Genomic DNA, 21870 nt, shown 5'->3' with positions numbered 1-21870 from the left:
AGCAGGCATGAGGACCTGAGTTCAGATGCATAGAACCCACATAAAAGTCCAGCACTGTGCTGTGCATCTCTAATTCTAACACCAGGGAAATGGAGACAGGCAAATACTAGAGACTTTCTGGGTGGCTGGTCCAGACAAACAGGGAGCTTCAGGTTCAGTGGGAGACCTTGTCTCAAAAAACAAAACAGGGTAACAAATGCTAGAGGTAGACATCCAACATTGCCCTCCAGCCTCCATGTGTGCACACATACAGACAGAGACAAAAAGAGAGAAGGGGAGGGTGGGAGGAGGGAGGGAGGGAGAACAGATGTGTACCTTGAAGTCTCTTCTAAGAGCTGTGGACAGCATCACAGGGACCAACAAGGAAGATACACAGCTCCCAGGAGCAGCAGTTTGCAGGAGGCTTGGTGCATCCTGAAGCCAAAGGGAGCCCTTAACAGGGAGAGCCATGGATGCAGGTGGAGATGCTTAGCTGCTTCCAAATGATGGTTTTTTTTTAGGGAAAGAGCCTGAAAGCTCAGCAATTTGATTCAGAAGTATATTAGAGATTATCAATATCTCTTCCCTATTCTATGATTATCAATAGTTCTTCCCTAGTCTATGCTCAATGATATTAGTAGGTTGAAACCCACCAGCAGAAGCCCTCACATTGCAGAAATGAGCAAAAAGTCAGGCTGGTATCCTCCCAGAGAGCTGAGTGCCAGCTATCACAGGAGCACACCCCTCCTGCACCTAATGCCTCCTGCCTTCCCAGTTCTCATCAAAGCTTCAGTTCCAGATGAAATTAAGCCTGAGACAAACACTAGGGGAATAGATTATGCAGTTTTTACACATCAAACCCCTGGGTGCACAGCAGGGTGGGGTAGGAAATGAATCGGTAGTGGGCTAGCACACATAAGTGGAAAATAACCAGCACAGCTCTTAGGGATGGTGTGGAAGTCATTTAAGAAAGAGCAAACATGGAAGCACTTAGCAAACATTGACGCATGTTCATTGTGTCCATTCTTCATTTTCCAGTGTGCTTTTGAGTTATCAACATTTCCTGGGCTCCTGTGACTACAGTGACCACAGGAAGAGAATGGCAAACTTCTTCCTTTACTGCCACACCTGTACTATAAAGAATGAGTGTGCCAGGCTATGGTGGCACATACCTTAAATCCCTACACTCAGAGGCAGAGATAGTCAGATCTCTGTGAGTTCAAGGCCAGCCTGGTCTATAAAGTGAGTTCCAGGACAGCCAAGGCTACACACAGAGAAACCCTGTCTCCAAAACAAACAAACAAACACCCCCCAAAACAAACAAAAAGCCAAACAATGAATGAATGAATGAATGACTAAAAAATAAATACAAACAAAGAATGAGAGCGCCCTTCTCTCAGCTAGAATCCAGGGCACCTGGAAATTCAAGATCAGGGTGGCATAGCTGAATGACCTTGGATCTTGATTCTGTCTCCTCTATTCTGAGGACTTTGAACTAAACAATGTCACCACATCACCACACCTGACAGTCCCCTGTGCAAAAAAAGTATGGCCCCATATTTCAGCTCTGGGCCATGACAGAAAGTGTTATAATGGTGACTTCCAGGGATGTTTCTTAGACCACTGAGATCATGTCAGGTGTGGGCTAGGACTGGTCCAGTGTAACACATGGACACTCCAGTTGCCTATTCTCATCCTTCATTGTGATGCTAGAGTCAGATGCCATATACAGGGACCAGGAGATGACAGCTGCCTCCTGTGTCTGGTCCCCTGGTGATAGGCAAGAGGGAGCCCCAGTATCCCAGGACCCAACTTCAGCACAGTTGCCATGACAATCCAGTACTCAGCTTTGAAAGTGAAAATCAATGTCTTATGTTTAGAACCTGGTCATTTGGGGGTCTCATGTCCCAGAATTTATCTAACTCCACATACCAAGTCTTGGCCAGGCTGCTGAGCAGAGGTGAGGTGGACATCACGCTGTGCTCTGCAGTGTGGATAGCATTGGGGGCATTGAGAAACATTGTCTACTACCCTGGCTTGTTGGTGGGCAGCAGTATCCATGGAAGGAGTTGTGACACCATAGTAGTACTGCTCCATCTGGGGCTGGCATGGTGCACAGCATAGCCACCTCCCAATCTCCCTTTTCTCCTTAGCCTGTGGCTTTTGTGTCTCAGCTGCATCAGGGCTGTGGTACCCTGTGCATCACACCCAGGAACCCATGTTGAGAGACCTTCAGCACTGGCAGAGAGTAAGGTCTCTTGTCACTGCCATAGCAACTCTTAGAACCAGAGATGCAATGGTTTGAGAAGGTGGGAGATGAAGACACAATGTCTTAATGCAAAGGATAGTTGGTCTGTTGGGAATGGCTCTCTTCCTCCCCACCCAGCTGTAGAACTCCTGTGCTCTCAAGGTTGATCAAACAAGGTTGTTCTCATAACTTTCCGGTGTGCAGTGCCCGAGCCTTGACCCCAGGTGTGGGTGGTGCATGGCTTCCTCCTATGCTTAGCCCATCCCCTGGCTTGGGTATATAAGCCCATTACTCTCTGTAATAAAAGGTAGCAGCTTCCTCTTCACTTCTTGTGGTGGTCTGTTAAGTGTTTCAATCCTGACACCCTCCACCAAGATCAGTACTCAGGCCATGCAGGCGCGGCATTGGTCATCCTGCTGTGGATATCCACTCACATCATCATGTGGAACAGCCAAGAGAATTGGCTGGGTGTCATCCAACAAAGACGAAGCCCATCACCAAGAGGGAGACAGGCACGCCTATGTCCTGGACCAGGGACAGAGGCCAGATTTAAGGAGCAGCCTTCGCAGTCTAAGGGTGGCAGGCAGCCCTAGGCAGTGCTCATGATATCTAGAGGGGGCTTGTGACCTTGCTTTGCTTTCTGGTGCCCAGTCATTGATGATGTGAACCTTATGGAAGATAAAGTAAAAACACAGAAAAGAGTTTATTTTAGAATAGTGTCTGACACATAGTTATGTACAAATGTTATATCCGTATGGCTTCTGTGTGTGCCAGGAAGGTGAGTGAGCCTAGGAGTGTGTGTGCTGTGACTAGGTCTGAGCTGGGAAACAGAGAACACCATGGAAGGAGACAGTGGCTGCTTTGGTTCTGATACAGAGCCTTGTTCATGAGAACAAGGTTAACTCCAGCCCAGGACTCAGTTTTCAAAAAACTAAGGGACTGAAACAGATGGTTGCTCTGAGGACATTAAAGCAATTACTGTTCCAGTAAGGTGCAAAATGTTTACTACCATGTTCCCTGCAGCTTCTCATCCTCACCTCTCTAGCTGGTTCTTGGAATTCTTCAGCTGGGATCTGCTAGTTGGAACTCTGTACACACTTAGGGAACCTGATGCAAGGAACAAGTGGCAAGAACTGTCCCTCAGGGCTTAGAAGGCTCTGCCCATTGTGACATGAGTTCCCATTCCATGACAGTAGTGAGCATTCTCCACCTCCCTGACTGGGCAGCAACTGCAAAGATCAGGAGCAGGGGGTGGGAGGGCTTTTCAGATATGTCAAGCTTGTGAGGACATGGAGAGGTGAGGAAGCCAAAATCAGTACATTCAGCTCTTTGGAGAGGATGGCCAAAGGGAAGCGGTTCAACCCGCCTTTGGACAAGGTTGGAACATGGGTAAGAAAGATGGTATTCCTGGAAGCTTCCCCGTGCAATGTGGCTGTAATTGAGGCCACGGAACTGAGTTGGATTCCCTTCTGCTACCTATGATAGCAGGACATTTGAAGAGTCCCTCCCTTGGCCTTGGTTTCTTTCTGGTCCAATGGGAAACTCAGCATGCTTTGAGGACTGAATGAATGCACATGTATCTGGGGGAGGCAACCCACACCTGTAATCCTAGTAATTGGGAGGCTGAGGCAGGAGGATTGAGAGCTTCTAAGACGTCCCAGGCTGCTTAATAAGACACAATCTCAGAAAATAAAACTGAAAAAGAAATAGGAAGGACACACAGAGAGAAGGGAGGCATGGGGGATACAGAAGGGGGAAAAGGGGAAATGAAGAAAGAAGGAAGGGGAAAGAAGAATGGAAAAGAGGCAAGAAAAGGAGGGAAGAGGAGAAGGAAGGAAGGAGGATAATCAAAAGGTGGAAGGAAGAAAGGGGGAAGGAACGAGGAAGAAGGGGGAAAGAATGGAACTGCTTGGCACAGGGCGAGCCCTTGAGGATGCTCACTGGGCAGCAATTGTCACCTGCTCAGCTGCTCCCATCTCCAAACACCTGCCTTCTAGCAGGACAGCCTTCACTATACTGTGAGCTGTCTCATCTTTCCTTTGTCATTTCCCCTCAAATGTCACTTTTCCTCAGTGATGCTAATACCTAGACTAGGATCCTGTGCAGAAAGCCCACTAAGTGATTGTTGGATGAAGGATTCTTAAACTCCCAATTTCCATCACCAGATGATGAGATGGACAGAGCCTAGGAGTGAGTCCTCGATCATAACTCAACCTCCCAGGCTGAAGCTCTCCTGGCAAGACTCCTGTCTATCACTATCACAAACAGCCCACCTGGTCATGCTGTTGTTCTAGTGTCTTCTAGAAACATTAGCATCTGTCCCCATTGTGAAGACTTATCCTCTTGGCCTAAGGACTTCTCATTTGTTCTTTAATATGCACATTGCATGTGCTACCAGTTTTCCATGTCTAATTTCTTCAACTTGTTCACAAAAGGAGAGTCCCTGTATCCTCTTCCACAACCAGAGGCAGAGTCTGAGAAAAGATTTGTGTTCAAAGCATAACATGGTGTGTGTGTGTGTGTGTGTGTGTGTGTGTGTGTAGAGATTTGTGGAGTTTGTTTTTTAACGTGTGTGTGAGTAGTGTGTATGATTGCGTGGGCAGGTGCTGTGCACATGTGTTTGTGGAGGTTCCGAAATTGATGTCACAAGCATCCTCCTCAATAACTCTCCCCCTTATACACTGAGGTGGAGTCTGTCACTTAAATCAACAGCTGGCTGACTGGGTTAGTTACACAGTCACCTTGCTCTGGACATGCTATGTCTGCCCCTTGAGTGCAGGGATGACAGGTGAGCCGGTACTCCAGCGCTGGTCCTCAAGTTTGCATGGCAAGAGGCAAGATCTCTACTTAACCAGTCTTATCTCTAGCTCCCAAATGGAAATTTTGTTTGTTTAAAAGAAAAAGGGAACGAGAGCAAACGTGGGTCTTTAGAATTTATGACAACGCTTGTGCTCTTTTCAGCATTACCTTAGACTAAAGCAAACAAGCTTTGCCTAATCTTGACTTCTTAAAATGTAGAATGAAATATACCAACATTAGAGGGCTGCTGTGTGACTAACAAGAGAATTCATTCAGAAGGACAAAGGTAGGCAGAATAGCCAATCAATACTTCCTAACTATAGTGTATCTCATATTCATGTATACACGCACCACTCACACACACACACACACACACACACACACACACACACACACACACAGAGTAAACTTTGTTTTATTCATTAAGATCAAAAGTAACATGTGGATTATATAAAATAAAACAGAAAAGTCTAAGTAAAATAAAAATTTAATACCAGTATAAATATATGTTAGAATAAGAGGCTGCGACTGGGAAAGTTTTTAAATCTGGGTTCCCTGGGAGCCATAGTCAAATTGGAAATAGTGTCAGCCACATTTTAATTTTATTCTACTTTAGTTAATTATTTTTTTTTAAGACAGAGTTTTGCTATGAAGCCCTGGCTGGCCAGGCCTGGAACTCACTGCATAGACTAGGCTTTTTCCAACTTAAGAGACCAGCCTACCTCCAGCCATGTCAGCCACATCATTGTGATGGCCCTTGGTGAGAAACATATGTCTCTCAGATTAAATAGCTTCCTGTTTCTGTCATCTAAATATCAGTTAGGATTGTGTTTGACTGGCAAAAATGCTGACTACAGGAATGGAGATGTAGCTTGCGCTATATATTAGCATGTGCAAAGTCCTGGGTTTGGGCTTTGGTCATCAGCATGGTGAAGGGCAGGATTGATAGTGTCTCAACCAGACACAGATTTGTGTTTCTTCTTAAATAGTAGAAAGGTGCAGAAGCAATCAAACTACAGGTGGGACTCTGTTTAGGAGAGTTTTCAGAGCCCTGGGTTCTTTCCAGTTTTGTGTTTAGCCATCTTCATTGATGAACTAGTCCTCCCCATAAAGTAGTGAGTCTGCATTCCAAGCAGGAAAATAAGAAGATCAAGGGACAATAGATCAAGAGAAGACAAAAGGTATCTGTCTTCTCAGGCTACCCCCTTTATCTGGAAAACAATACTTTCCCCAGAAGCCTTGCAGGCTCATGGGTTCACATAGCCAATATAGCTGCAAGGGAGTATAGGAAGTTCATTTATTTAACACAACTACATTGACATTCCAAGTGAAGTCAAGTTATTGAAGATAAACTGAGAATCCACATATCGTGAATCAACATTTCATATACTCTTCCAGCCATAAGCCCAGGAGTCAGAAGGAGAGGCACTGTCTGTCCACATCCTTAGCCCGCCCACACCCTTAATTTAACATGGGCCTCTGAAAAAAGTCGTCCTTGCTGTCAGCACCTAAGAGCGTGAAAAGAATAGTCCTGATCACGAAGTTTCTGGAAGTTGGGAAAATTAAAGAAACTGTTGGCTGTGAGTCAGCTGCAGCCCATCTTTGAGGACAGTAATTGTCCCATTAGAGGTGACAGTCATTTTGTAGTTGACCTTGCTGGTTGTAATCTAGTTGTTGCTGGACAGGAAAGGCTTTCTTTTCCTCCTACTTTCCTTTTCCTATTTAATATTTCAGTCATTGAGTGATGGAAGGCAGTGAAAATTTCACAACCAACTAGTTAAAAAGCTGTATTTCATGGTTACACTATCTGACAGAAGGGTTTATTCCACAGCTATCATACTATAGTCATTAAATATATATTTTAAAAGAGTGAAATTAAATGCCAGAGCCATATTTTTTAAATAGTGATTTAGTCCACAGACTTGTAGAATACAAATGAACTCAAGTCAGAACCTGCTGTCTGAGCAGCATCCCCACCAGCCTGGTCTCACGACTCTTCCAAGAAGGCTGCAACTTAGTGGTGTGGAGGGAAGCCAGAGAGAGGATCCACTTGGAGCCTATTTGAACTATTTATATTTATCTTTAGAAGTGATTTTTGAGGAGAGGATAGAGAGGAAGAGATGGGAAATGGAAACAAGAGAGGGACCAGGATGGTTGAGTTGGGGAAAGAATGGAGAGGGAGAGCAACGGAAGAGATATCTTTATAGAGAAGTTATTATGGGGTCAGACAGAAATTTGGTGCCATGGAAACTCCTAGGAACCTACAAGGTTGACACCAACTAAGACTCATAGCAATACTGGAGAGGATACCTGAACTGGCCTATTAGAATCTGATTGGTGAGTGATTACCCTAATTGTCATCATAGAAGCAGATTCAGAGATCCACAGCCAAACACTGGGATGAGCTCTGGGAGTCCAGCTAAAGAGAGGGAGGAGGGATTATATAAGTAAGGGGGTTTGAGATCATGATGGGGAAACCTATGGAGTTCACTGACCTGAGCTAAAGGGAGCTCATAAACTCTGGTTCAATTGCTAGGGAGCTTGCATGGGACCTAGGCTCTCTCATATGGATGACACTTGTGTAGCTTGGTCTGTTTGTGGGGTCCCTAGTAGTAGAACCAGGATCTGTCCCTGGCACATGAGCTGGCTTTTTGGAACCTATTCCCTTTGGTGGGATCTTCATTCAGCCTTGATGCAGGGAGAAGGTTCTTGGTTCTGCCTCAATTTGATATACTAGGCTTTGATGATTCCCATGGGAGGCCTTACCCTTTCAGAGGAGTAGATGGAGGGGTAGAAAGGAGGTTGGGGGAGGGAATGGGAGAAAAGGAGGAAGGAAAAACTGTGGTTGGTATTTGAAATAAATAAAAATATTTAATTAAAAAAGTGACTGTTTAAAAATCAGCAAATAAGGGCACTTACCATGCAATCCTACAACCTAGATTCAATCCCTGGAATCCTGTCAAGGTAGAAGAGAACCAACTTCACAGAGTTCTCAGACTTCTATCTACATACAATGCATCGTGCATACATGTGCACACAGTAATAAAAGTAAATAATTAACGTTGTTTAGTGCCTTAGGAGACAATAGCTCAGCAAGGTGTTTGCCTTGCAAGCATGAAGGCCCAAGTTTATTTTCCTAGAAACAAATGGTTATGGTAGCACCTATTGTAGCCAAGTTCTGGGGAGGTAGAGACAGGCAGATTCCTGAGGCTTACTGCCTAGCTAGCCTATCCTTTCTTTGCATGCCTTGAGTTCCAGTGACAGATTCTGGCTTAAAAAACAAGGTGACAGCTCTTGCTGAATAATACATGAGTTTGATCTCTAGCCACAGCATGAACATGAACACACACAAACAACAATGGTCTGAAAATGCTTTTAAAATGTAATACAGAACTAATTAGAAACATATGTAAGTTGGTTGAGAGCTTTCTATGTATGTGACTAAGGAAAGCAAGGTGTGTACAGTGGACAGCAGTATTAGTCACTTCACATATAACACGAAAGCTTAGTTAATGTTGCTATCTGGGGTGGTGGTACAGGCAGCAAGGAGGGGAGGGCGGGCAACGAAAAGATAAATAAATAAATAGAAAGGTATTCAAAGGCCAGATGGTGGTGGCACACACTTTAAATTCCGGCACTTGGGAGGCAGAGGCAGGTGGATCTCTTTGAGTTCAGGTCATCCTGGTCCGACACAGCGAGTTCCAGGACAGAGCTACATAGAGCTGTCTCGAAAGACTTAAAAAAAAAAAAAAAAAAAAAAAAAGGTATTGTTTAGGGGCAATATCAGTCATATCACACAGTCACATGTGATTTCTAAAATTATGAAACATTTTAATCCTTACATTATCCATATGATACAATGTGTGCAAACGACCCATATGTAAGATTGTATATCCATATCAGGATGTTATACTATTCTTCAAAGCACTAAGGGGAGGGGGCAGTGGTGGAGAATTTGGGAGAATGTCACCCCTGTACTTGTGGTTCTAAGGATTGAACCCATCCTAGGCAAAGCACTCTACTACTGAGGTATATTCCTAGCTTTCTTTTAATTTCTTATTTTGACACAGACTCTCACTGAGTTGCCCAGGCAGGCCTTGAACTTACAATCTTCCTGTCTCAACCTCTTGTGCAGTGGGTCACAGTCTAGTACCACCAGACTTGGCTGTTTCCCTATGTTTTTCCTCTACCAACTTTTATATATATATATATATATATATATATATATATATATATATATATATATAGCCCCATAGGCAGTTTCTTATGTCACAGGAGGGTCTGCATGCATTAAGCCAGTGGGCTTGCCTGGTGGTCTTGGTGTCACAGGCAGACACTGGGACATATTTTGTGGTGGTTCTTTTGTTATACTGTGCTCTTCTAAGTTACCTGTTGTTTGGTGTGCATAGGTTACTTATTCACACCAATGGTGCTGGGTTATACATCTGTGAGGGCCATACTCCAGTGTCAGGAAAGGAGGAAGGTCACAGAGACTGGGAGGTTGAAGAGAATTGGAAACTGTAGACCGGTAAAGACATATTCCATATACTAGGTAGGGAGCCGCTGGCAGGCACCCAGGCACACATTGGTACACACTAGCCACATACATGCAGGTGACACATGAGCCTCCAGACAAAAACACATAGGTAGCTTGGAAAAGGTAAAGACTCAAGCCTTTGACATCAAAGCCAGGTTTACACAGAACCCCCACAAAAAGCCCTCTGCCAGGTATAGTCATATGACATATCACTTAACCACTCACTTTTGGGGTTCCCAGAACATCTAGTATCACTCATTTTGTGCTGACTCACAGTTCTTCAATGTCCTGTGTCAGCACTATGTTATCTAAGCACAAAACTGACCTTTATGGCCCTCTGTTCTCAACAATACCTCCTTCTGTTTCTTTCTTCTGTCCACTCTGCTAAGTTCTATGTGTCTTCTAGCTTCTTTACAGATGGACAGAATGCCTACAATATTGATTGAATTCATAACACAATCTCCCAGCCTACGTACTTAGCACACTCTTGCACAGATGCCAATCAAAAGCCACCTGAACATACAGTTGTATCCTAACTTGGAGGAATGGAGACATAATTACAGTTAGCCAACATCTTTATACTTCAAAAGGGAAGAGAGTGGCTGGGGAGATGGCTTAGTTGGTAAAACACTCAACTTGAAAGTGTAAGGACATGAGTTTGGTCCCCGGAACCCACATACAAAGCTGGGAATGTTGACACATGGCTGCAATCCCAGTGACAGATGAAAACAGACAGGAGATCTGCACGTTGACCAAGCTAGTCTAGCATGCTTGGCAACCTCTAGGGCTAAAAGTAGACCCAGTTCTGAGAACATGGGCTGGACACTAGACTCCAAGTACCAGGGCTCCCAGGCCAGAGGAGTTCTGCCATCTCCCAGTACCTCCATTCACACTTTCCCAAATGTGGAGACATTTCCAGGTTCCCAGAGACTTTGACTAGGAAGAGCCTCCTGTGGCTTGAAATGTTTGTTTGGAAGGAACACTTCAAAGTTACATGGGTTTTTACCATCCCCCCAGCCCTCCAGAAGTGCCCAAACTGTGTTTTAATCATTTTTGCAGAGGAAGCCGCACTTGGCACACAGATTCAGCGTGTCTGGTTCTAATCAAGCCACATGTTGTGTTTCCAGTTCCCTCACATTGGACTTGTGCAGAAGACGCCGGAATCCATCACAAGCACTACCCTGAAGGAAATCCACTGCCCATACTTGTCTCAGCAGGTGGAGAGGAAGCTGCCGCCAATATACAAAATCCGAGAGAAAGTAAGATGAGCTTGGGTCCCAGATACAGGATCCCGGGGCTTTTCTGAGGAGGTGCAATTTTGGTCAGACCATGAACTCATTTACCCATTTGCCGTGGTTCCCTGTGATAGACCCAAGTGCTCTGCAGCTAGAGCTGCCTGCTGGTCCGGACAATGAGCTGGGGTTCTCCACAGGCACCTTTAGTTATTAACAGTCGTGGTCTGCCTCCCTGGTTAGGTCATGAGCAACTATGAAGACCTCAGTGGTGTAAAGCAGGAAGCAGAACGGTTTTAACATCAACATCAACTGCACTCCCCGTGAGCCTCACTCAACTCAGGCGCCAGGCTTCTGGGAACCCAGCCTCGGGGCTTCTAGGATCTGGTCAGGTTTCCAGGATTTGGTTTCTGCCATCCTTATTAGTCATATAAGAGGTTGGCTCCCAAGCTGTCAAAAGTCCTTGCCAGCATTTGGTTCTTTGCATCTATGCACTTTTTGCCTCCTTACCTCCAAAGACATTTTGAGAGAGAAATTTTCCGATTTCAGAGATTTGTTAGTAGGGTTGAGTTGGGAAGCCCCATGCCTGCCCATATCCCTCCTCCTGTGCTGTTCGCTCCATGCTGGTGTTGGACTTCATTAGCTTTACTGAGAGGTTCCTTTGTCCCACCCCACTTCCTCCCCCTTCACTGTGCCCCAGTCTGAGGGCATTCCACAGTTCTGACATGTACCTTTTTTCATCTCTCTCCTGTTCCTCTCCAGCAAGCAGCAAACAAATGCTTCCCCTTCTCTGTGCATGACAATCGCCACAGTTTTGAGAACTCTGGATACTATTTTGACTCTGTGAGTACTTCTTTGCAAACTAGTAGGGCCTCATGTACAGCTCAGTGGTGAGAGAGAACTCTTGCCTACCATGAGGGAGGCCTAGGGCCTCATCACTAGCACAGCAAGCAGGCAACTGGTAGAATGGGGAGCAGTGATCAGTCTCTTGATTTCCAAGGTGCACAGGTTACAGAGAGACAGGTGTTCTTTAAAAGTGAAACAAAGCCCAAAATGGCTCAGGATCTGCATTGAGATGCCTGAAAGGTCATGAAACAAAAGCCCTCTCTTGAAGCTCTCAGAGTTGGGTGGAGTTTTCCAAGTCTGCACAAGGCTTCTGCCTCGGTTCAAGCACAAGCAGGCTATGCTTACAAAGTGTCCTTCCTTGGAATTCCTCGAGTTATCCTAGGGGTGGCACGGCCCCTGCCACTGGAGAGCTTAAGGTCTTGTTAGCAGTTTAACATAGTACTGGGTAGAGAAATATAACACAAGCTGCGAGTGTAGTTTTCAAAGTTCTAGTAGCAACAGGAAAATTTAAAAGCCAGGTAAAATTAATAAGACAGATGGTCTACTTAAAAACTTTCAACCTTATGATACTGTGGAAATAACAGATTTGGTAAAAATGCAGACTTAGAATTCTGCCTTTTTCTTGGGCTATTGCCAGGTATGAAGTATTTTGTATCTGTGTTTCTTGTGAGGCTCTGTCATTGGCATTGGGGTCACAGCTCCCAGCTAGCCACACAAGAAACCACTAGACAAATTTAGTGCTCTACAGTATAGTATGTTACCAAGCTAGGCCAGGTGAGACAGATGCATCTTGTTTTTTTTTTTTTTTAAATTTTTCTTATTGTTTAGGAATTTCATACATGTACATGATATGTTTTGATTTAATCTACCTCCACCCCTCCCCTCCAATTCCTCTCCTATCTCTGTGGCCACTTTTATTCTCTCAATTTCATGTGTTCTGTTTTAAACCCACAAAGGCCACACCCAGATGAGCGTTCAACTTAGAGTATTTCCAGCTTCCACTGGGTTTATTGGGCCATAAGTTCAAAGGCATTTACATACTTTATTTAACCCAGTATTTTCCCCGGATTATCAATTCAGCATGTAATAGAGCAATCCACATAAAATTATACAAATTGTTAAGCTTTAAAGCAACTGATTTTTTTTTTTTTTTTTTTTTTTACATTTACTGTGTGTGGGTGTGAGCATGTGTGGGTGTGGGTGGAGGTCCGAAGACAACTTGCAGGAGTTGGTTCCCACGCTCTGGGGATGGAGCTCAGGTCTTCAGGCTCAATGTCAATAATCCTTCCCAGTTAAGGCACCTCATTGGCTCCATAAAAATTATGGCCAGTTACTTTATAGTTCCCTTTTCAAACTAAGTCCTTAAAAATCTGATTTACATGTTACTCATCTCAATTTAAACTGCCCACATTTAAGCACTCAACCACTAGTAGTCAGTGGCTGCTGCGCCGCACACCACAGGTTAGCGTATCTTAGGCAGAAGCATGTGTTGGGTGAGCTTCCGGAAAACTTACCAAAATTGACAAGCCCCATGACAAAGGTGGCGTTAGCAACACCCTCTGTTTATTAAGGCTGTAAGACACACCAGTGTTTCATATTATTTTGTTTAAGCCCAGTGGCACTCCTGTGGGCTAATTACTCTTATTGTTGATTTAGAAATGAGCAAACTGAGAAACACTGAGATGAAACATCATACCCAGAGAAACCTTTCCCTCCACACAACCATCTTCCAAGTGAGCATGAATAGCTTAACATAAACACTCGCTTTCCTTTGTCAGTGCATCCAATACAGAGTCAGAATTTCTACCCTGCCTTCTTCACATGGAGTGCTTAATGCTTTCTTTATAATAAAATGTTTATTTTCATTTTACTCTATGTGTATACATGTTTTGTCTGCATGAATGTCTGGGCACCGTATCACCATATGTGTACCCGGTGCCCATGGATGTCGGGAGAAGGAGTCAGATCCCCTGGAACTGGAGTTATGAATAGTTGTGAGACACCATGTGGATGCTGGGAATCAAACCCAGGTCTCCTGCAAGAGCAACAATGCTCTTCAACGCTGAGCCATCTCTCCAGCCTCACTTAATGTGCTTTCTGAATTGCCCCAATGACACACACTTGTCATAAAAGTCAAATAAGTGATGGTGAGATGACTCATTGGATGCTTGTCGCCAACCCGAAGAGACTGCGGAAAAAAGAGAACACACTTGCACAAGTTGTCCTCTGACCTACATACACACAATGAATATTTTTTTTAAAAAAAGTCCACCCAGATTTATATAAAATTCCAAATAAAATTTGCATCCTTGTTTCCCTTTTCAACACCTTAGCCTGCAATTAACTCCTGGTCAGGGGCAAGTGGACAGATCCACAGAAGTGAATATCTTGTTCATTAATGACACAAGTAGGCTTCGACCCGTGCATCTTATCAGGGTGATGAGAGCCTCCAGGAAGGTTCTAGAGGTGTCCCAGCTTTTTGTGTTCTAGATATCCTTGGCAGGCCAGCACCAGTAGCTCACTGTAGTTGTCTGTCTACTGCACAGGAAGTACTGCCTAAATAATTTGGTTCACAAATCACTTTTTAGAACAAGTTTCTTTTGTTTTTTTAATTTTACCTTGACTACAAGTCTGTCTATTTAAACTTCCTGCTTTCTATTGCATAGAGTTTAATGATGTGTTTTGCTTAAAATTTATCTCATCCATTTCAAATTTAATGGTATACTGTCAATCAAAGCATTGCACTTTTCTATTCTTTAAAATGTTCTTCAGTTGACAGTAGAATTCAAATACTTGCCATTTCTGCTAATGAAATTATTAAAACTATGAATATTCTCTAGTTCTGGCTATACCAGGAAGATACTATTATTGAGACCTATCTAATAATTCTAATATTTTTCCATTACCTGAACAGAGCTAAAGCTTTCTGGAAGGGTTGTTTTTTTTGTTTTTGTTTTTGTTTTTTTTTTCTTGAAGAAATGTGCAGGCAATCATTTTTTACTTCCAGAGGGTAGTACCTTGTTGATACACTTCTTAAACATTTATACTTAAAGGTAACTATTAGGAAAATATCAGAAGTCAGAAAGACCAAATAAATGAACAAATAACATTTAGGCAAACACATCATTAAAATCTCTGTTAATCAGACTTAATTTGTGTGATTAGTATCTGCCTCCAAATAATCTTTATTTAATTTTTAAATTCTCCTTTAACAGAGTCATTTGGAAGATTCCTTGAATTTCTGATGTAGCTAGAATTGGTTAGTTTACCTATTTGTTGCTAATATCTGATTTTGGTGTTACATTAAGTTTTATGGAGGACACTCTGACTTTGCCTATTTGATTAGTAGAGATTATTTTTGCATGTGATTAATTTTAAAGTGTCTCATTAGTGGGTAAAAAGATTATATAGTCCCTCATCTAATGACAAAATTATTGGCTGAGGACTGTTAATTATGTTATAAAGTATATCTTACTCTTTGTCTTGGCCTGTCAATTTCTGCTTCTAAGAGTTGCTTTTACATTTCAACACTTTGATTTTTCTTTAAATAGTTTGGTATCATGTCTTGTTGCATAAAAGTTAATGATTGTTTTATTTTTATCTTGATGGCTTTGCCATCTAGCACTGTGGGTATCTGTTGTGGGATATTTGTACACTGTGTAAAGATGTATTGTTGTGATTGGTGTAATAAAAAGCTGAACAGCCAATAGCTAGGCAGAGGTATAGGTGGGTCTTCTGGGGAGATAAAGGAAGAGGATGAGGAGGAATCTAGGCAAGTAGGAGATGCCAGGAGACACAGAGAGAAAACTGGAGGTACAAGATGGAAGAGAGGTAATGCCATGTGATAGAACATAGATTAATAAAAATGGGGTAATTTAAGCAATAAGAGCTGGCTAGGAGTAAGTCTAAACTATAGGCCAAGTTTTCATAACGAGTAACAAGTCTCCATGCCATCATTTAGGAGCTGGCTGGAGGGACAGAAAAAGTCTTGTTACAAGTATCTCTCAGACTACATATTTCTTTTCGCCATGGATCCTTCCTTGCATGTGTTGTACTACAAAGTGCAGTTCCTTCATCTTTTTACAAAATACTTTTGCTAATTCTTTGAGCATTTCGCACACACATATGGTGTATATTCACTCCACTCTTTCCCATAACCCCTCCCAGATCTACCTCCCAGCTCCCCACCTTTTCCCAACTTCATGTCCTTTTTTTTTTTTTAAATAACCCACCAAGGCCTGTATACTCATGGCTATAGGAGCCTCCACTGAAGCCTTTTACCTACCATGGCCATACTTCTAAAGAAAACAGACCCTCTCTCTTCCAGAAGCCATTAACTCTTTGTAACTCACCCACTTGGCGTGGGGGCTACTGAGTCCCTGCCTACTCCATGCTGGACTATTGACTAACTGGATTTTGTCCAGGTCTTATGCAGGCAACCACAACAGCTGTGAGTTCATAAGTCTGATGGGAGATGTCATTCTGTAAATATGTTTCTCATACTGGTTAATGAATAAAGCACTCAGGTTCAGGGCACAATGTTTCACCTTGGTCCTCCCTGACCTCTGGCTCTTAAAATCTTTCTGCTCTCTCTTCTACAACTGTCCTGGAGTCTTGGTGTCTTTATGAACTTGAGTCATTTTGCTTTGAGCTTGTCTTACACTATAAATGAAGTGCAGCCTAATCAAAAAGAAAAACAATACCCAAGAGTCACTGTTTCCCCATATAATAATTTAAGCCACTCACATTATTTGACAGTTACATGTTTTGCACCTGTCACTCACTTTCTATCTCTTAGCTATCATATTCTCTCTTTGTTCTCTCTTCCCACAAGGCTCTACCAGTTGAGTTTATTTGCTTACTTTGACTTATGAATTTTTACTAATAGTTATCTTCAAATACAAATGTTTAAAATGTGTCCTAACAAGGCACTACTCTCTGGATGCAAAATGAACACCTGCAGTCTTCCTTCAGGTCAAAGAGGCCCCTCTGAGAGCCTTATCTTTGTTCTTTCCTCTCTGGGGCTGGTGGGGTGGAGGCCTTGGCTGGTTCCTCTCAGTCTCCAGCTGAGCCCTGAAGGGGTTTCCATCTGCAGCTCAGCCACTGGTCCTGATGCTTCAGTCTGACTAAAACCCTACAACTTTGCTCCTGTCTGCCCTCTCACCTGTCTCCCTCCCTCCCCTCCTCTTCCTTTTCTGAGCACTTCCTGCTCTCCCCATCTTGTTCCTTCCTCTTAATTTTCTAATATATTTCACGGCCACATGTTCAGTAAGTATTTTGATTTGCATTGCCAGCCGCTTTCCTTGAAGCTCTTCCCTATGCTGTTTTTCCCTCTATCCTCAGATAACTTCCCCAAAAGATGTAATGTGCCCAGCATCTTCTCTTTGATCCCAGAGCTTCTCTCCCCATTTTCTGCCCTGCCCTAACCTCACAGGCTGGTCTGTACAGACTGTATCAGGAGCCATTGCACTGCTGCTGGTTATTTCCCCACACTCTACATACAGTATGTAAATGCAGTTATCCTGGGTATCTGGAGGGATTGGTTCTGGAATCCTCTGTTGATACCAAAATCAGCAGATGCTTGTCTCTTATAGACAATGGCATAACATTCTCACATTACCCGTGCTACCCATGCATATCCTCTAGACTACTTATCATGTATTGTAAATGCTGTGCAAATAGTTTTAATATTGTTTAGGGAATTATGATAAAGAAAAGGCCTATGATGTTCAGTTCAGATGTGATTAAAGTATTTTTTGGTATATATACACACACACACACACACACACACACACACACACTTTCCGTTTGAGTTACATGGATCTGAGGTTGGTTGAAGTAGGGAGGCAGGTGCCACCTGTGTTACTTTGTAGACTTCTCTTACATTCTGATTCAAGCATCCTGTCAGGCCTTTTGCCATTTCACTGAGCAGTAAGCCTCATTATATTGGTGCCGAGTCTGTATAACCTGATGTCTCTACCTCTTTTTCCATTTTCTTTCTTCATTTTCACCCCATTGTGATGAATCAAATGTTTGATTTTGAATGCATGATGATTCTCAGGTTCACAAGTAAAGTGCTAACTGTTGACAAACAAGCATGTGAGCAGAGGCCAGAGATCTTGCTCCTGTTGGGAGATGCCATAGCATAGGAAAAAAAGAAAGTCAATCTGCCAGCTCCTCGGAGGCAGCCAGGAGGGTGCTTCCCTGGGAAGTGATGGTGCTTAACAGGATATATATGGCTGAGGACCCTCTGATTTTACCTTCCTTGTGTTTAAAAGTCTGGTCCCCTTTGTGGCAAAGGAACACTGAGAACAGCAAAAAAGGCACGGCCAGGAGGTTGTTGACTTTTGATATCCAACAGGTTGACTTTTATAATGGTTGTCTTATGTATGCATTTAAGCATATGTGTGTCATTTGATGGTTTCATTAACATCATCAGAACTGTGTGATCTTGTGCATCCCCCCTCTAATTTTGTTCTTTCTCCCTAGGGCCTAGGACGCAAGAAGATCTCCCCAGAAAAAAGGCAACACCTTTCTAGAAATTTCAATCTCTGGGCCTGTGACTTCATCCCATCCCATTTCGATGGCCTTTCAAATAACCAGACGTCATATGTACATAAGGAAGCTGTGGTAATCTCAACTTTCCGACGCTTCCCTAGATGTTATGATGAAAAATGGAGTGCCTTCAAGTTTATTCCCAAACAAAGTTTTGCAGAGTTTTTGAGAAACCAACCAAATAAGGAGGTTTCTTATGACACAAAGGCTGTCTCTCCACAGGAGCCCTAATCCTTCCAGAAGATTCTCGATGAGGTTTGTGATGTCATCTCACCAGGAATTCATAAAGTACGTCTCTGAATCAACACTTTTGTGATTTTCATAAGATTGAAGATAATCAAATCCTTACCAAGCTGTGTGAGGCTACATGCACCTGTAAATAAACTGCTAAGATTGTCACGTTTACATTTGGGGGAGTTAAAAAATTATGTAACTCATACATGATTAAATTTTCATTCTGAAATTCCAAACAATGCAGAGGAGGCAAAAGTCCCCCTGATTCTGTTTCAAATCCAACCCTTGTTCTGTCACTACTTGTTTGAATTCTATGCATTTACATTCAGATATTTGCACACAGATCCATGAAAGTTTGAGGGGATGCTGTCTCACCACATGTAATATTTCATAGCTTAATTTTGCTATCTGGCTATGTACCTTGGTTTTCTTGCAACATCATATATAGCTTTTTTTTTTTTTAAAAGAACTAGCTGATGGGCTAGAGATATGGCTTAATGGTTAAGAGTATGTACTATTCTGTAAGGAGTAAAGTTTTTCCACCCGCCTCCCCATCTTGTCCCGCTGCTGCACCAGCCCCAATTAACACACCGAGACTCTGTATTTGATATAATTCTGTTGGCCCGTTACTAGTTTCTTATCGGCTAGCTCTTTCTTAATTATTAATCTATTTCTATGTATTTCCATGTGGTTTCACCTACTGGGGAGTGGGGCAGGTGTCTGGTCTCTCCGGTCTCTCCATCTTGATCCCTTTTTACTACTTCTTCTCTCCTCCTCATCTCCTAGTCCTGCCTATCTTGCTTTCCTATTGGCCAACAGTGCTTTATTCATTAAACCAATATGAGAAACATATTTACAGAATCGCATCTCCCATCACTATTCTTGCAAAGGAATCCCAGCACTTACACTGGGCAACTGAACTCTAGCTCCAGGGCAATTTTGTGAACTCTGACCTCCACAGGCACTTGCATACTCACACACTACCACCCTACACACATAAAAATATTAAAATGAATCTTTAAAAAGTTCTTTTTAGAAAGAATGAACTATATTTCATCTTTAAGTGTGGATGTGCACTATGCTTTTAGAAATGATTTTCTTTTTAGTAGGCAATTGGACTGTTAATAACTTTTGGAGTCCTTCTGCAGCAACCCTAGTTGCTCTGTTGATGTTAGATCAGCCTCTTTGGGTGCATGCTTGTGTGTACTGCAGGTCAGATAATGAAAGCTTAACTAATTTGTGTGGGATTGGATGGGATACACAACTCAACTTCATGATCAAATTGTCTTGGAAAGACTGGGACCCATTAATCCTCTGCCAATTTGTATCTGTGAGTTTGCATTTTTCTCCCCTCCATTATCTTTTGGGTATTTATATATTAAATAATGATTTTGCTTCTATTTTCCCTTTTCTTCTTTGCATGTGTTATGGGTGTGTTCATGTTTATTGAAATGTGTGTGAGCAGTTTTTTTTTTTTTGTGTGTGTGTGTGTGTTAGAGATCAGTACTCCAAAGTATTTTATTATCTGAACATTGATCAGTATTGGGTCTCTGTATTAACCAAAAAAGAAGTTTCTCCAATGAGGGTTGAGAGATGTATTAATCTATATAGATAAAAAACTTAGGGGAAAGTTTATTACTATATCTATTTAGTAGAATAGTAGTAAAAGATTCTTCTATAGGGTCTGTGACCTAGTGAGTCATGGGGTTTTGTCCCAGTTAACAGTACCAGGCATGAATTCCATCTTATGGAGTGGACTTTAAATCCAGTCATGACGTGGCTGGTTGGTTACTTCCATAACAATTGGTGCCACTATGGCACCATCAAACATATCTTGCCAGGCCACTCATGATTGTGGCTTGAAGGGATCACAGCTGGGTAAGACTGATGATTACTTTCCTCCTTCAGTAGTATCCACAGCATCTTCAGCACTATAAAAGCTAGCTGGCAGGGATAAAGCTTCCAGGTGGATACCAGCTTGATTTTTCTGACCTATGACTCTATTAAGAGGCATCCTTAGCAATAAGGTCTGACTTTCAAGTTCTGGACAAAACTAAGAGCAATGGCAATATCCTGAGATGTTTGCTGGGGGGGGGGGTTTCCTATGGTACCACACTGATCAACATCTCAAAATGCCCACCTAATACTGGGCTTCATATTTGACAGCCTATGGTGTTCAGGAGAAGGATCGCTCCCTGTTATAGTGTAACTCCATTTAAACTCCGTGTGTGTGTGTGTGTGTGTGTGTGTGTGTGTGTGTGTGTGTGTGTATGATGTAAGAGAATTGTACAGTAACAGGTTTCCATATGGCATTTTCAAAGGCCTTTAGTGTTAGTTGTCTCTCCATACATTCCATCCTGTATCCTGTCTTTCCTACCCCATCCCACTTAGTCATACTCTGCTATCCCCCATTCTGCCTTCATACTACATGTGATCTATTTCATCTTCCTTGAAATTTCCCCATAGACCCATAGCAACCACATACAAGAGACAACATGCCACATTTGTCTTTCTGGATCTGGATTTGGGTGGTAATTTTTAATATTTTTTTAAGTTGCACTTTTAGATTAGCTATGACTAGGAAGAAGTTAATGATTTCCATATATAAATCTTGTATTTGTTCCCCCAGTTGGACTTTTAATAAAGTAATCTAAAGAAATTATTAAGTTCTAGTAGTTTTCCATTTGCTTCTCCCTTCTTTTTCTGTGTAAACAATTTCATCTTTTATGAAAGCAGTAACTTGGTATCATTATTTGACACATTCTTTGGGTAGGTCTAGATACACTTTTAACATTAGCATTGATAATACTTTAATTTATTTCTAAGTTTGTAGTGGCTGCTTCTAATATGGAATCCAGAATCCCAACTTCTATAATGGGCTTTATATAATTACATTTTATATTTATCTAATTGAGCATAATCTCTAAGAGTCTTAATTAGGTTTATTTCTTCTAAAGCTTTTTTGAGTACATGCATGTTGAAATTTTTATTATTTTCTAATTTCTTATTTTTAAGAATAAATAGTGACAACAATAATGATGTTCCTCAGGTTCTGACTGTAGTCCTTATTTTCTTTCCCCATGCCTGGCTCTATACTGGATTTGTTTCCTTCCTCCGGTAGCATATACACAGATTCTCTCACACATTATTTCTTAATCAACACCGCTTTCTCTCAACAACACCATAATAGTCACCACCCACTCTTGTTTCTATCCTATAAAATACACTTACAATTCGAAGTCATTTATTAGTATTTACAATTTACTCTTTATTTGTGTGTATATGTGTGTGTGTAGCACCAGAAGTTGATGCCAGGGGTCTCCCTTGATCCCAAATAAACACACAGGGGCTTATATTAATTATAAACTGTTTGACCAATGGCTTAGGCTTCTCACTGACTAGCTCTCTCTTAATTATTAATCCATAACTATTAAGCTATG

At 42.3% G+C, this 21870-nt stretch overlaps 1 protein-coding gene across 1 annotated transcript; it reads left to right on the top strand.

The window, feature by feature from the left end:
- Positions 1-3565: 3565 nt before the first annotated feature.
- On the top strand, positions 3566-18439 carry Tex36 (testis expressed 36). Its single transcript, XM_051192129.1, has 4 exons — positions 3566-3616; positions 10691-10822; positions 11558-11638; positions 18131-18439. The coding sequence occupies exons 1-4, from the start codon at positions 3566-3568 to the stop codon at positions 18425-18427; spliced, it is 561 nt and encodes a 186-aa protein (XP_051048086.1). The 3' UTR covers positions 18428-18439.
- The last annotated feature ends 3431 nt before the right edge of the window (positions 18440-21870 follow it).

This window comes from Phodopus roborovskii, unplaced genomic scaffold (genome assembly GCF_943737965.1).
Source record: "Phodopus roborovskii unplaced genomic scaffold, PHOROB, whole genome shotgun sequence".
In the NCBI taxonomy this organism is placed as follows: domain Eukaryota; kingdom Metazoa; phylum Chordata; class Mammalia; order Rodentia; family Cricetidae; genus Phodopus; species Phodopus roborovskii.
Note: the sequence above shows the minus strand (reverse complement) of the source record. Positions and strands in the feature narration are given on the sequence as shown.

What these genes read in the sequence shown, in the direction of transcription:
- Tex36 (XM_051192129.1), top strand. Translation starts at nt 3,566, where the DNA reads ATGGCCAAAGGGAAGCGGTTCAACCCGCCTTTGGACAAGGTTGGAACA. An exon ending in TGGACAAGGTTGGAACATGG is followed by an intron (nt 3,617 to 10,690) that starts GTAAGAAAGATG and finishes TTGTGTTTCCAG; the next exon opens with TTCCCTCACATTGGACTTGT. An exon ending in TATACAAAATCCGAGAGAAA is followed by an intron (nt 10,823 to 11,557) that starts GTAAGATGAGCT and finishes GTTCCTCTCCAG; the next exon opens with CAAGCAGCAAACAAATGCTT.